The sequence below is a fragment of the Dreissena polymorpha genome, chromosome 6, assembly GCF_020536995.1.
Source record: "Dreissena polymorpha isolate Duluth1 chromosome 6, UMN_Dpol_1.0, whole genome shotgun sequence".
Taxonomy (NCBI): Eukaryota; Metazoa; Mollusca; class Bivalvia; order Myida; family Dreissenidae; genus Dreissena; species Dreissena polymorpha.
Window position 1 is genome coordinate 109,708,634 of NC_068360.1, and position 16,088 is coordinate 109,724,721.

General features: G+C 35.8%; 1 protein-coding gene across 6 annotated transcripts in view; it reads left to right on the forward strand.

Annotated features, from left to right (window-relative positions):
• The window catches only part of LOC127834078 (uncharacterized), a 70,230-nt gene that overhangs the window by 20,311 nt on the left and 33,831 nt on the right, over positions 1-16,088 (forward strand). For 5 of the 6 annotated variants that reach the window (XR_008027786.1, XR_008027787.1, XM_052359657.1 and 2 more), the window contains exons 3-5: positions 9,239-9,485; positions 9,946-10,116; positions 10,520-10,669. Coding sequence is in view for 4 of the 6 variants with exons in the window: in XM_052359657.1 (XP_052215617.1) it covers positions 9,947-10,116; positions 10,520-10,669 (320 nt within the window). In the remaining 2 variants the exon portion in view is untranslated. The remainder of the gene's footprint in view (positions 1-9,238; positions 9,486-9,945; positions 10,117-10,519; positions 10,670-16,088) is intronic. The other variant, XM_052359658.1, reaches the window with a different exon arrangement.

Below are 16,088 nucleotides of genomic sequence, written 5' to 3' on the forward strand. Positions count from 1 at the left end.
AAAGTGGTTTCGGTCCGTTGAAAAACATGGCCGCCAGTGGGCAGGGCAGTTTTCCTTATTTGGCTATTGAGAAACCTTGTAAACACTCTGGAAGTCACAATTTTTGCCCAATCATCATGAATGTTGGACAAAACATTGGTTTTATTGATTTCTCGGACGAGTTCGAAAATGGTCCAGATCGGTGAAAAAACATGGCCGCCAGTGGGCGGGGCATTTTCTCAATATGTATATAGTGAAAACATGTGAACACTCTTGAAGTCACATTTTTGGCCCAATTTTTATAAAATTTTGCCAGAATTTGTTTCCTAGATACGTGAGTTAGGTTTGAAAATGGTTCTGGTCCGTTGAAAAACATGGTTGCCAGGGGGACGGGACAGTTTTCCTTATATTTATATAGTAAAAAGGCTTGTAAACAATCATGAATTAAGGTCATGTAACATGCGAGACAACTCTTCTAAATATTGCATTTAAGTTTACTGTAGTTACTCCCCTTTGATTATTAATGTTTTCATAATAATACAGTGTAGTTGTGTGTATCATTTATGTGTTAATTGTTATTCGAGGTTGGATTTTTTTTAGCTCACCTGATTGCTCACGTGAGCTTTTGTGACCGGTCTTTGTCCGTCGTCCGTCCGTCGTGCTTCTGTCCACATTTGTTCGTAAACACTCTAGAGGCCACATTTATTGTCAGATCTTCATGAAACTTGGTCAGAAGATTTGTCCCAATGATATCTCGATCGAGTTCGAAACTGGGTCATGCTGGGTCAAAAACTAGGTCACTAGGTCAAAAAAAAAAAAGCTTGTTAACACTGTAGAAGTCACATTTAATGCCCAATCTTCATGTAACTTTGTCTAAATGTCTGTCTTAATAATATGTTGGTTGAGTTCAAAAGTGGTTCCGGTCCGTTGAAAAACATGGCCGCCAGTGGGCGGGGCAGTTTTCCTTATATGGCTATAGAGAAACCTTGTAAACACTAGAAGCCACAATTTTGGCCCAATCATCATGAAAGTTAATCAAAACATTGGTTTTATTGATATGTCGGACAAGTTCGAAAATGGTCCAGATCGGTGAAAAAACATGGCCGCCAGTGGGCAGGACATTTTTCTCTCTATGTATATAATAAAAACATGTGAACACCCTAGAAGTCACATTTTTATGCCCCCGGTAGGGTGGCATATAGCAGTTGAACTGTCCGTCAGTATGTTAGTGTGTCAGTATGTCAGTCAGTCTGTCCGTCCGTCCGAAAAAAACTGTAACATTGGCCATAACTTTTTCAATATTTAAGATAGCAACTTGATATTTGGCATGCATGTGTATCTCATGGAGCTGAACATTTTGAGTGGTGAAAGGTGAAGGTCAAGGTCATCCTTCAAGGTCAAATGTCAAATATATGGCGTCTGTCTGTCCGAAAACTTTAACATTGGCCATAACTTTTTTAATATTGAAGATAGCAACTTGATATTTGGCATGCATGTTTATCTCATGAAGCTGCACATTTTGAGTGGTGGAAGTTCAAGGTCAAGGTCATCCTTCAAGGTAAAAAAAAAAAAATCAGAGCGGCGTTCTCATGAAGCTGCACATTTTGAGTGATGGAAGTTCAAGGTCATCCTTCAAGGTCAAAGGTCAAAAAATAATCAAATCGGCGTTCTCATGAAGCTGCACATTTTGAGTGGTGGAAGTTCAAGGTCAAGGTCATCCTTCAAGGTCAAGGTCATCCTTCAAGGTCAAAGGTCCAAAAAAAATCAAAGCGGCGTTATCATGAAGCTGCACATTTTGAGTGGTGGAAGTTCAAGGTCATCCTTCAAGGTCAAGGTCATCCTTCAAGGTCAAAGGTCAAATTTTTTTATTTCAAAGCGGTGTTCTCATAAAGCTGCACATTTTGAGTGGTGGAAGCTCAAGGTCAAGGTCATCCTTCAAGGTCAAAGGTAAAAAAAACACAAAATTTTCAAGGCGGCGCAATAGGGGGCATTGTGTTTCTGACGAACACATCTCTTGTCTTGACATTGTATAATGCCTTTTATTTTGTCGAGAAATTCGATAGTTTCTCTTATTTTATTTTCTTAGAAAGTTCAAACAGTGTAAGGAGAGGAATTTTTAAAACTACACGATTCTATTAATTCAAGATAGCAATATGGCAGGTTTATTTTTGAAGAGTCAGACATCAGGAATAGGGATCCTTCACCGTAACATTTTTTCAGAAAAAGTTTATCAGATATTTGGATTCTACACTGTTACTGTTTTTCAGAAAACAGTGTATCACAAATTTCGAACCCTACACTGTATTTTTATGCCCCCAAAGGAGGGCATATAGTGATCGGACCATCCGTCTGTCTGTCCTTCCGTCACACTTTGCATTTAGGTTTCCCATTTAGGTTTCAAATAATGCTCATAACTTCTATGTCCCTTCACATAGCAACTTAATATTTGGCATGCATGTGTATCTCATGGAGCTGCACATTTTGAGTGATGAAAGGTCAAGATCAAGGTCATCCTTCAAGGTCAAAGGTAAAAAAACATGTATCAAAGCGGCACAGTAGGGGGCATTGTGTTTCTGACAAACACATCTCTTGTTTGCCAAATTTTGATGAAATTTGGTCAGAACATTTGTTTCCTTGATACGAGAGTTGAGTTTGAAAATGGTTTCGGTCAGTTGAATAAAATGGATGCCGGGGGGGGGGGGGGGCACTTTTCCTTTATTTATATAGTAAAAAAAAGCTTGTGAACACTCTAGAAGTCACATTTTTTGCCCAATCATCATGAAACTTGGTGAAAAGATTGGTTTTATATATATCTCAGATGAGTTTGCAAATGGTCCCGATGGGTCAATAAACATGGCTGCCAGGGGGGTGGGGCAGTTTTCCTTATGTGACTATATAGAGAGAAACCTTGTGATCGAACACTATAGAAGTCACATATTTTGCCTAATCATCGTAAAACTTGGTCAATACATTGGTTTTATTGATTTCTTGGACAAGTTGGAAAATGGCTCAGATCGGTGAAACACACTTTTTAGCTCACCTGATTGCTCAGGTGAGGTTTTAGGATTGGTCTTTGTCCGCTGTCCGGCCACATTTGGTTTGTAAACACTCTAGCATTCACATTTCTCAAGCATTCTTTATCAAAGTTGCTGAAAGATCTCAGTCAAGTTTGATAATGAGCAAAATCACATAATTAATGCCATAATTATTGCCCTTAGATTGTCCAAATTTTCATTATATTATACAAAATCCTTGTAAGCAAAGTTTGATGTTTGGTAAGGGGGGTCAACTCAAAATATAGGTCACCATTTCAAATCTTACAAAAACAAAACACTCCCTACGCCAGAGTTTTGGTTCAATAATGATGAAACTTGACCAGGATGTTTGTCTGGTCAATATCTAGGTCAAGTTTGACATTAGGTAAAGATTGAATGAACCGACTCCTCTCAGGTGAGCGAACTAGGGCCATCTTGGCCCTCTTGTTATAATTAACAGGACTATACTTTGTCAGCCCGCCTTTGTTCTTTCGAATTTTTGTCCGGTTGGGGGACCCATTTCCAATGGAAAAAAGTTTCTATTTTTCCAAAATGGGGCTTAAAATTCTCAACTAAAGGTTTCCCCCCACAAAATGTGTTTCTTAAATAAGTCTAATTGTTAAATTAATCTCAATACAGCAATATACATGTAAGTTGAACTATAGTAAATGTAAAATTGAAATCACTTAAAGTATTTTGAAGCAAATATTCAACAATGCTAATTTCCCAATATTAGTCAAAACAACACCTTTTTTAACCAGGTTTTCCGAAGGAAAAAACTGGTTATTAGATTGGCGAATGCGGGCGGGCTGGCTGGCTGGCGGGCTGGCTGGCTGGCTGGCGGGCTGGCGGAACAAGCTTGTCCGGGCCATAACTATGTCGTTCATTGTCAGATTTTAAAATCATTTGGCACATTTGTTCACCATCATTGGACGGTGTGTCGCGCGAAATAATTACGTCGATATCTCCAAGGTCAAGGTCACACTTTGAGTTCAAAGGTCAAAAATGGCCATAAATAAGCTTGTCCTGGCCATAACTATGTCATTCATTGTGAGATTTTAAAATCATTTGGCACATTTGTTCACCATCATTGGACGGTGTGTCGCGCGAAATAATTACGTCGATATCTCCAAGGTCAAGGTCACACTTTGAGTTCAAAGGTCAAAAATGGCCATAAATAAGCTTGTCCTGGCCATAACTATGTCATTCATTGTGAGATTTTAAAATCATTTGGCACATTTGTTCACCATCATGGGACGGTGTGTCGCATGAAAGAATCACGTCAATATCTCCAATGTCAAGGTCGCCACGACTAAAAATAGATTTAAAAAAAAAAAAACTTACAAAGGGGGTTAATTTTGTTTGTTCATTTAAAAGTTCAGTTTGAGTTTTCTCCCTTTATCAGATTTTTTTTCACAATGAAAACCTGGTTTTGTGACAATTTTGTCCCTTGTTCCCAATGCAAAGGGACCTGGCCCCATTCCCAAAATGGTGAAGAAAAACACAGTTGGGGGAAGTTTTTTTTATGTCTTTCCATATTATTTCTGTGTTGAATGTACTACATTTGTAACTCCTTAGTCAAACAGTTGGAGTAATCAGGCCTTTTCCTGGTGTATCTTTGGGTCTGTCAAACCAATTGCAGAAGCAAATTTGTTAAAAAAAAGATCAATTTGCTTTTTTTGCAAAAGTATTTAACTATAATTATTTTGTATGATTTTGTTCTTATACTTTTAATAACAGTAGATTTCGCTTAATTGAATAGCCCATTTGTCACGTCCGAATATTCAATTATCCGGAGTATTCAATTATACGGAATCAGTTATATTTTCAAATGTTATCACTGACCCGGTGTAATCCTCCTGGAAATTGTGCTTTTCATGCATAATCAAAACATTGTTTCGACACGTAAAGCTTTAAAAAAAGTTAATATTGGAATTTAACATTGAATCCATTATAAATATAATATAAATGTTTTGTTGAATTCCCAAATGAGAATACAAATTTTGTAATTCAAAACACACTTTCTAGCTTTAAATAAAATGTCCACATGTATTTCCTTTGCCCCCAACAAAAAGCTAGCGAAAACTATGCAGCAATGTACAATGTCACGCCATACGGTGCCAGTGATTTTTTTTGCTCAAATTTACAGCCGAATTTCGGCTGCTTCCCCATCGCAAAAATACACGTTTTTTCCCAAAATTCTGACCAAAATTTCCCAAAAAAAGCCAAACTTCAAAAAAAAAAAAAAAAAAAAAAATTTTTTTTTTTTTTTTTTTTTTTTTTAAAGAAGTCTCATATAACTTAATTATGATTTCTTAAATCTAGGTCTCAACTTTATTTTTTAAACATCGTACAAAATATATAACTTGAATTTAGTCATTTTTGTCCATAAATCATTCCCAAACTTGCCACTTTTATTTTATTGATTAAAAAAAAAAAAATTTGACCAGACTCCTTTTCTAGAAAACTCCCTGAACATGCACTTAAAAACAATATCCCTTCTGTTACTTATAATCCTATTTATAATGCTTAATTTTTCCCAATTTCATGGTTTATCGCGCTATTTTTCCCAATTTCACGGTTTATCGCGCTAATTTTCCCAATTCAAAAGGCACAGGCTGTAACAAATTATAGCAAAAAAAATCACTGGGTGCGTGTAATGATTTTTCCTATTTTCATTTTATTGCTTACCCAACGCTTACGCTAGCAACATCTGTTGCTCATGTATTGTCCTGGTAAAAAGCGCGCGAAAATCAGCATGGGTGTATATACACTGTCGAAGGGAAACTTTGTTGCGAGGAGAATGCTGTATCTTTGACGTTACGCTCTTTCAGGTAGTTTAGTATTGAAACATATAATGTACTGTGTACTGATTTACCGGAAAATCTGGTCAATACTGGATTTAATTTTGGTTATTGTGAAAACATGATCAGCAGTGTTAAGACTGCGATGTTTTGACAAATGTGTGCGTTTTCGATTGTTTGACATCATGTTTAGATATGATATACTGTGAAGCATTTGTGTAGGTTTATATACACGAACTGAGAATATAGTGTAACATTCCATCACCTATTGCAAACTGTCGAGCAAGACACGTCAACAGTTTGTTTATAATCAGCAACACACTCTTTAATTGTTTCTAAGCGACAACAAACTGTTGAAGTGTGTTACTCGACAGTTTGCATTCGAAAGTTTGCACCTGACTGCACACGGGAGACTCCAGTGTTTGCATTTTACTTGCTCGCATACTACATCTGTTAGTCACGTGACGCTTGACAGACGCTGCATACATGAATGGTGTGAAATGAAAACAAAGGCAGTCAGTTGAGCGTGTCTGTCAAAATCGTCGATACGATGCGTATCCTTGGAGATTTATGACATTCTTTGCTGGATTATAGTGTGGATTATAGTGTTCAATAGAAAATTGGCTTTTCAATTAACCGAAATACGCCATATTTCCTATCAGAATATGTGGAGTTTTTACAACGTTAAGAGATGCAAATGGTTTGGTGTTTTCAATTTCTATTCAATTAACCGAATTATTTGATTATCCGATATTCAATTAAGTGGAATCTACTGTATAATAAAGAGCTATAATAAATAAGTATTTTCCAAATCAGTGGGCATTTTGCCTGAGAAAAACCACAAAGAACCATGTTTGCAACTGATCTTATTTGTTAAGTAGCAGTACATGTACCTCTATGAGTAATGTGGGGATTTAACATGATGAATGACATACAGTGATATTTGAGATTTTGTGGAAGTGCAGAGACCAATTCCCATACATTTTGAAATTTCTTTCAACATTTTTCAGTTGCTACTTAGGACTTTGTTTTAGCCAAAGGGTTTCAAATATTACTTCCAATTATAATGACTTTAGTACCGTAGATACCATTTAGACAAATAGTACAAGGATCATATAACTCTTTCTTCTAACGAATTGCTGCTGACGTGACGATGACCATGAAAATTTCGAGTCAACAAAAAGTTGACAATTTTTTACAGTACCGGTCATTGGATAATTTTTTTACTAGACCATTTCTGTTTACTCAACTGAAACAAGCTTTTTTATAGGATTAAACAACCCCTTAAACCAATCAGCGATCATAATACGGATGTGTATAGGCAATTCATTGAAGATGTCGGTCAGAGAAAAATTTGTTCCCTTTCTTAAAAAATCTAAGAAAAAAAAAGAAGTTTGGAACTATTTTAGTGTCAAACTGATCGATCCTATTAAACCAGCGAAGGAGTCTTGTCAATCATCATTGCGTGTACGATCTGCATGTAGCAGTCGCTTTTTCATGTATTCTTGTGGTGGTTGGGCATTCTGTTGCCGACCGTGTTGATGAACATGCGGATATGGAACCCCATATCCCATAGTGTGAGCGGTTATTGTTATCAGAGGTCCAGATAAGGGTCATATTTTCATAATTACGAATTATTTTCAAGTCAGTTACGTATTTATTTTAAAATCTTGTCGTACCATTAAGAATTACAAAATTAAGTTACGAATATTATTTTAACATCGGTTCGTATCGATTTTTATTGAGTTCTTTTCACGTATTTAAGATCTTATAGGTGCTTATATAAAATGGTTATTGGGTTTGTTTAACAAAGTGCAATTTTTTCCAATGAAAGCGGCGTGTACAGTCTATCTGTCAAAAAACAATGGCGGCGCCCAGAGAGCGTCCTAAAAAACTGCAAAGTGTGCAAAAACACGCTTTTAACATATTGTACGCAAAGTGAGCCGAAGTTAAATGTTAAGAAAGACATTATAGAAAAGATCTTATACAATGTGGTATATTCAGTTGCCGAAACAGTTGGAAAAGCTTAAAAAACGTGACACCCCGGGTCCAAACTTAAACAAAAAAACATTGAACGAGTGGAAGGGACAATGCCCATGGCCAATCGTTGAAAAGATTGAAGGGGAGACCCGTTTTAATTGTGAAATATGTAGAAATTCATCGAAGGCATGTAATCTAAGCACAGTTTGGGAATATGAATGTATATGAAAAATAAAATTGTATAATACTGAATTTACACTGTTGAACTCGTATAAATAAAGTATCTAGTATGTTTATTTTGATTTTATGCATGAAAATAACCATTATTATTTATTTTTACCGGTAGGTCATTTAGAAAAGTTAAGAATTATTTTCCAAAACTTAGTAGTAACGTTAAGAATAAAATTTCAGAGTTGAGAATTCTTTTTGAAAATCTGGTAGTAACATTGAGAATTTCACAAAACCTTATCTGGAGCTCTGGTTATATGACATGTTCATGTGATTGTTCTGATAATGATCATAAAGTTGTTCTTTTAAAATAAAATTACTTTTTATAGATATTTTTATTTACCAATCTGTAATATTCTTCACTCTGTACAAGATTTGTTGTTGTTATTGGGGTTTAACGCCGTTTTCAACAAAATACATGTACGTAACATTGCAGTCACAAGATTTTCCACTCATTCGAACAAATTTTTTTAGCATTTATTCATTATTAAATCACAAAACACATAAGGAGTGGTCATGATATAGAGGATATTTGTTGGATTCGGTGAATTATCGTTTTTAATTCACGAGTGATCATAGACAATGATATTTTCACAAGTGGCGCAGCCACGAGTGAAAATATATATTTTCTATGATCACGAGTGAATTAAAAACGATATTCCACCAAATCCAACAAATTTTCTTTTTATTTTATGCTTTTTTCGCAGTGTATATACATTGTTAAAAAGTTTTACTTAAGAATGTCGTTGGGATTAAGTTGTCATTTTGTCAAATAAATGACGTCATTTCACAGTAAACAGTGAAAATTATCGATAATTCTCACTGATAATTTTCATTGTTTGAAACAGTGAAATTATCAGTTTTAATCCACTGATATTTCTCTATAAACCACCGGAAAGCATTAAATAAAAAGTTCTTTTTGATAAAATATAGCAATATAATGTTAATATCAACAAAAAAACTGTTTAATTATTAAAAACTTCATTTTTTGTTAAAAATGCTGATTAATCGATTAATCGCTGATTATCGCCTCCGATTAATCAACTCGGTTTTTGGGAACCGATTCCAACCACTAATTGAAACAAAGCTTCACTGGCATTTACCATTTTATGTTGTTAATGGTACATGTAGTATGATTTGGACCCATCATTTGTACTATTAAGCAGTTTATGTGTTGTGTATGTAATGTAACTTGTTTTTGTTTTTTTACAGAAATTCCTAAAATGGAAACGGTGATGTAATGAAATTTCAAAAAAAATAAAAAAAAACAATTATAACTGTGTTAATAGTAGTGAATCGGGAACTTGTATTATATAAACAAAAGCACACTATTAAAGTGCATGTCGATGTAAGGCAATTAAACAGAGAAGGACAAGCTTGAGAAGAAAGTTACTTGGAGACTACAACGTTGTCATCGTAAAACTTATGTTGGTCTCTACATGTACTAATTCTAAAACAGGTAATGCTTTTAATATTAATTTTCAATTTAATTTGTCTTGTGTTGTCACTTTTGTGGGAGTGGACTGGTGAGCCCAGAAGAAACACATTTCTGTATGGTGATAACAAGCCAACTTACATGCTCCAGGAGTGGGTATTTAAACCTTGTTGCGGAGGGGAGATAGATGCATTTTAGTTAAATTTTAACTCTGTATTTTCAATTTGGAACTCATTTATCTGTTTGTTGTTTATTATTAATTCAATATTATTGGAAGTGCTTATTAATATCATGAACCCAATCTCATACCTTTTATCATTCACAAAAAAGGAAAACCTCTGTTAAAAGCTCGGCATGTTTTTCACCTACCTTAGTTTTGCGGTTTTACATATAAACAAATATATAGGTAATAGTATGATTATATATATATATATATATATATAAGTGTGTATACATGTATTATTTGTATTTTTTTTTTTTCAAGTATGGACAAACACCCAACATTGGCTCACATATTTGAAGGGTTTAAGAAGATGATACCCTCAAGATTTGATCACATGATTGAAGGGTATAAGAAGAAGAAACGCTGGATCAGCACCGATAAATGTGGCTCTCAGAGAGGGCTTCATGCATGTACAAATTACAGAAATTTAAGGTAAAATGTTAGGCAGTCATATCATCAGATACAACCTATTTTCGAATTGTGATTTGGGACTTATTTTCAATATTGTCCTTTGGGACTCATTTTCAATATTGTCTTTTGAGACTTATTTTCAGAAAGTGCATAATTAACCACTTATTGTCTGATTGTCCTTAACATCATTTTTTTGTATATTGCTTTTCCACTTAAGTTTAGATTGTGCTTTCCCAATAAATTTCATTCTGTGCTTTACCAAACAATTCCTGATTGTGCTAGTTTACCACTAAATGTCTGATTGCGCTTTACCAGTACATTTCAGACTGTGCTTTACCACTAAATTTCTGATTTGCTTTACCAGTAATTTTCAGACTGTGCTTTACCACTTAATTTCTGATTGTTCTTTTCCACTAAATTTCAGACTGTGCTTTGTGACTAAATCTGAATGGCATGATCGGGAGGGGCAGATAAAACAAACTGTTGATCCAGTGAAAAAAGATAAATTTGGTGCCCAGAAAGGAATAAAAAAGTGGATTCCACAAGGCAGTCCCAAATCATTCCCACATTTGAGGTAAATTGCTAATGTTCTAGATTGCATTGTGTGAAGAAGTTTTTACAGATGCACAGTCTGTGAATTGTCCTTGAAATTGCAAATCACATATGTCAAATACGCACAAAACAATCAAAAGAAATGCAGAGAAAATACAAATTAGGGTGAGCATTAAAGCCATAATCAGAGGAGACATTTTGTTATGTCTCCCCAGATGATTTTGCAGTGGATTTGTTCAGTAGAATGCAAAAATAATGGACAACAATTGTTCAAAATGCAAGCAGGTATTTTGTTATTAGCACAGCTGTTTGCGGAGAAAACCCGAGGTATTGTCATAGCCAGCTCGTAGCCCGGCGTCCGCCTACTAACACCGTTACATTTTGTTCTAAAATCAAAGTGCTTCCACCTACAACTTTGAAACTTCATATGTAGATGAACCTTGATGAGTTCTACACACCACACCCATTTTTGGGTCACCAGGTCAAAGGTCAAGGTCACTGTGACCTCTAAAAAAAAAATTCTGACAATCTTTCATTTTTTCAAAACTGCACCTGCAGCCGAGCATTGGCACCCGTTAAGTGGTGCTCTTGTATTTTCTGTATGCTTATACTTCATCATAAAAGGTTATTTATTGTCCCCTACCAGTGAAACCGGTGGGGACGTATGGTTTGCGCTCCGTCTGTCAGTCTGTCTGTCAGTCCATCACACTTTTCTGGATCCTGCGATAACTTTAAAAGTTCTTCATATTTTTTCATGAAACTTGAAGCATGGGTAGATGGCAATATGGAGATTATGCATGTCATTTCATTTTGTTCCTACGTCAAGAATTCTGGCCGCTATGGCAACAAATAAAATTAAAAAAATACTGACAATGGTGGAGTTTCACCGGTAGGGGACCATATTAATTGGCAATCACTTGTTCCCTATCCAGCTTTATAAGTTGAACCTTTGTACATGTAAATGTAATATTGGATACGCTTTAATTCTTTTTTGTTAAGTATTTGTTAGCAAACAAATCAATAAACAACAATTTGTTAAATTGAAAAATGCAATTAAATTCCCAATCAAGCTCAATGAGTTAAACCTTGAAGGGGCCTTTTCACGCTTTGGCAAATTGACAAAATTGAAAAAAATTGTTTCAGATTCGCAAATTTTGCTGGAAGTTATGATATTTGTGAGGAAACAGAAATACTGAACATTTACCATGCTCTAAAATGTCCATTATGTGCATCTTTTGACGATTTAAAAACCTGAAAATTATAAAGCATTGCAACGTGAAACGATTGAATATTTTGGAGAATTCTGTTGTTGTCGTTGTATTTTTGGATACTACGAGGATTGCATATATAAAGTGAAAAATACGTTGGAATGTTATGAGAGCGGATGGTCTAGTGGATAGAGCGGTAGACTTTTGCTTCATGGCTCCAGGGGGTCAGTGGTTCGAGCCCTGTTAAGGGTTACTTTTTTTAAATTCTTAATTTGTATTCTTGTTTTTTTACTGGAGATTTTTAGACCCAATGTTAACATTTATCAATATTATGCATTTAATGACAAACTTCAAAACATGCCAAAATCTGTGAAAAGGCCCCTTTAACAAATATAATGTTACAAATACTTGTTTTCATTATTTTTAGCTCACCTGAGCACAGCGTGCTCATGGTGAGCTTTTGTGATAGCTTTTTGTCCGTTGTGCGTTGTGCCTCGTCAACATTTGCCTTGTTAACTCTCTAGAGGCCACATTTATTGTCCAATCTTCATGAAATTTGGTCAGAAGATTGGTTTTAATGATATCTTGGATGAGTTCGAAAATGGTTATGTTTGCTTGAAAAACATGGCTGCCAAGGGGCGGGGCATTTCATGTCCCCCACTATAGTAGTGGGGGACATTATTGTTTTTGCCCTGTCTGTTGGTCTGTTTGCGCCAACTTTAACATTTTGCAATAACTTTTGCTATATTGAAGATAGCAACTTCATATTTGGCATGCATGTGTATCTCATGAAGCTGCACATTTTGAGTGGTGAAAGGTCAAGGTCATCCTTCAAGGTCAGAGGTCAAATATATGTGGCCAAAATCGCTCATTTTATCAATACTTTTGCAATATTGAGGATAGCAACTTGATATTTGGCTTGCATGTGTATCTCATGGAGCTGCACATTTTGAGTGGTGAAAGGTCAAGGTCATCCTTCAAGGTCAGAGGTCAAATATATGTGGCCCAAATCGCTTATTTTATAAATACTTTTGCAATATTGAAGATAGCAACTTGATATTTGGCATGCATGTGTATCTCATGGAGCTGCACATTTTGAGTGGTGAAAGGTCAAGGTCAAGGTCATCCTTCAAGGTCAGAGGTCAAATATATGTGGCCCAAATCGCTTATTTTATGAATACTTTTGCAATATTGAAGATAGCAACTTTGATATTTGGCATGCATGTGTGTCTCATGGAGCTGCACATTTTGAGTGGTGAAAGGTCAAGGTCAAAGTCATCCTTCACAAGGTCAAGGTCATCCTTCAAGGTCAAACATCATATAGGGGGACATTGTGTTTCACAAACACATCTTGTTCCTTATATGTCTATATATGGCTATAGTAAAATCTTGTTAACACTCTAGAGGCCACATTTATTGTCTGATCTTCATAAAACTTGGTCAGAACATTCATCCCAATAATATCTTGTACGAGTTCCAAAATGATGCCAGTTGGTTGAAAAACATAGCCGCCAGGGGGCGGGGCATTTTTCCTGATACGGCTATAGTAAAACCTTGTTAACACTCTTTCCGATCTTAATGAAACTTGCTCAGAAGATTTGTCTCACTGATATCTTGGATGAGTTCAAAAATGGTAACCTTTTCTTGAAAAACATGGCTGCCAAGGGGCGGGGCAATTTTCCTTTTATGGCTATAAATGGCTATAGTAAAATCTTGTTAACACTCTAAAGGCGTCATTTATTGTCCAATCTTAATGAAACTTGGTCAGAAGATTCTTCCCTATAATATCTGGGATGAGTTTGAAAATGATGCCGGTTGGTTGAAAAACATGGTCGCCAGGGGTGGGGCATTTTTCCTTATATGGCTATAGTAAAACCTTGTTAACACTCTAGAGGCCACATTTATTTCCAATCTTGATGAAATATGGTCAGAAGATTTGTTTTAATGATATCTTGTACGAGTTGGAAAATGGTTACGTTTGCATGAAAAACACGGCTGCCAAGGGGCGGGGCATTTTTCCTTATATGGCTATATAAGGCTATAGTAAAATCATGTTAACACTCTAGAGGCCACTTTTATAGCCGATCTTCATGAAACTTGGTCAGAAAGTTCATCCTAATTATATCATGACGAGTTCAAAAATGATGCCCGTTGGTTGAAAAACATGGCCACCATGGGGGCGGGGCTATATTCATTATATGGCTATAGTAAAACCTTGTTAGGACTCTAGAGGTCACAGAACATTCATCCCAATAATATCTTGGACGAGTTCCAAAATGATGCCAGTTGGTTGAAAAACATGGCCACCAGGGGGCGGGGCATTTTTCCTGATATGGCTATAGTAAAACCTTGTTAACACTCTTTCCGATCTTCATGAAACTTGCTCAGAAGATTTGTCTCACTGATATCTTGGATGAGTTCAAAAATGGTAACCTTTGCTTGAAAAACATGGCTGCCAAGGGGCGGGGCATTTTTCCTTTTATGGCTATAAATGGCTATAGTAAAATCTTGTTAACACTCTAAAGGCGTCATTTATTGTCCAACCTTAATGAAACTTGGTCAGAAGATTCTTCCCTATAATATCTGGGATGAAATTGAAAATGATGCCGGTTGGTTGAAAAACATGGCCGCCAGGGGTGGGGCATTTTTCCTTATATGGCTATAGTAAAACCTTGTTAACACTCTAGAGGCCACATTTATTTCCAATTTTGATGAAATATGGTCAGAAGATTTGTTTTAATGATATCTTGTACGAGTTGGAAAATGGTTACGTTTGCATGAAAAACATGGCTGCCAAGGGGCGGGGCATTTTTCCTTATATGGCTATATAAGGCTATAGTAAAATCTTGTTAACACTCTAGAGGCCACTTTTATAGCCGATCTTCATGAAATTTGGTCAGAAAGTTCATCCAAATAATATCTTGGACGAGTTCAAAAATGATGCCCGTTGGTTGAAAAACATGGCCACCATGGGGGCGGGGCTATATTCGTTATATGGCTATAGTAAAACCTTGTTAGCACTCTAGAGGTCACATTTATTTTCCGATCATCATGAAACTTGGTCAGAAGATTTGTCCCAATGATATCTTGGATGAGTTCTAAAATGGTTTTGGTTGTTTTAAAAACATGGCCACAAGGGGTGGGGCATTTTTCCTTATATGGCTTCAGTAAAACCTTGTTAACACTCTAGAGGCCACATTTAGTGTCCAATCTTCATGAAATTTAATCAGAAGATTGGTCTCAATGATATCTTGGATAAGTTCGAAAATAATTATGTTTGTGCTTGAAAAAAATGGCTTCCAAGGGGCGGGGCATTTTTCCTTATATGGCTATAGTAAAATCTTGTTAACACTCTAGAGGCCACATTTACTGTCCCATCTTCATGAAACTTGGTCAGAAGATTCATCCCGATAATACCTTGGACGAGTTCAAAAATGATGCCGGTTGGTTGAAAAACATGGCTGCGAGGGGGCGGGGCATTTTTCCTTATATGGCTATATTAAAACTTTGTTAACACTCTAGAGGCCACATTTATTTTCCGATCTTTGTGAAACTTGGTCAGAAGATTTGTCCCAATAATATCTTGTTATCTCAGGTGAGCGACTTTGGGCCTTTCAGGCACTCTTGTTAAACAGTTGTAAGAAAAAAATAACACAATTTCCTCATTTTAGTCAAAACTATGAGAATTTTTCCAATACACAGGGTCCCAACCAAAATTCCAAAACGGTGAAAGAAAACACTATTTCAATATGTTGAATGCTTGTGTTTTCCAATTCCCAAATACTTGCCTTATCAAGTCCTCCCATGCTACGCATGGTTGCATGAAGTGTTGTAAGCAGTTTAACTGCAGAGGTATTCACAAAAATAGACAAAACATTTTTACATATTTTGGTTGTACATGTATCTGGATGATTTTATGGCTGTGCGAACATTAGTTTTCTCGAAGGTGGTGTATGTATTGTAAATGTTTTGCATGCGCAGCATCTGGTTGTGTTGAAATACATAGCCGAACAATCGCTCAGCCTTCAAATGTATCATTGTTCATCTTTGTATTTAATCAAATGCAAACAGAATATTAACAAAAGTTTTTTTTGTAATCAAATTGTTCTAAGAGAAATATTAAAAACTATAATCAATCATATTCCTATATAACCCCCAGATGTGTTATCTTGAAAACTATCTTTCTTTACCTATGTTTCAACTCAAATGATCGTTATTTCACAGTTTATAAAC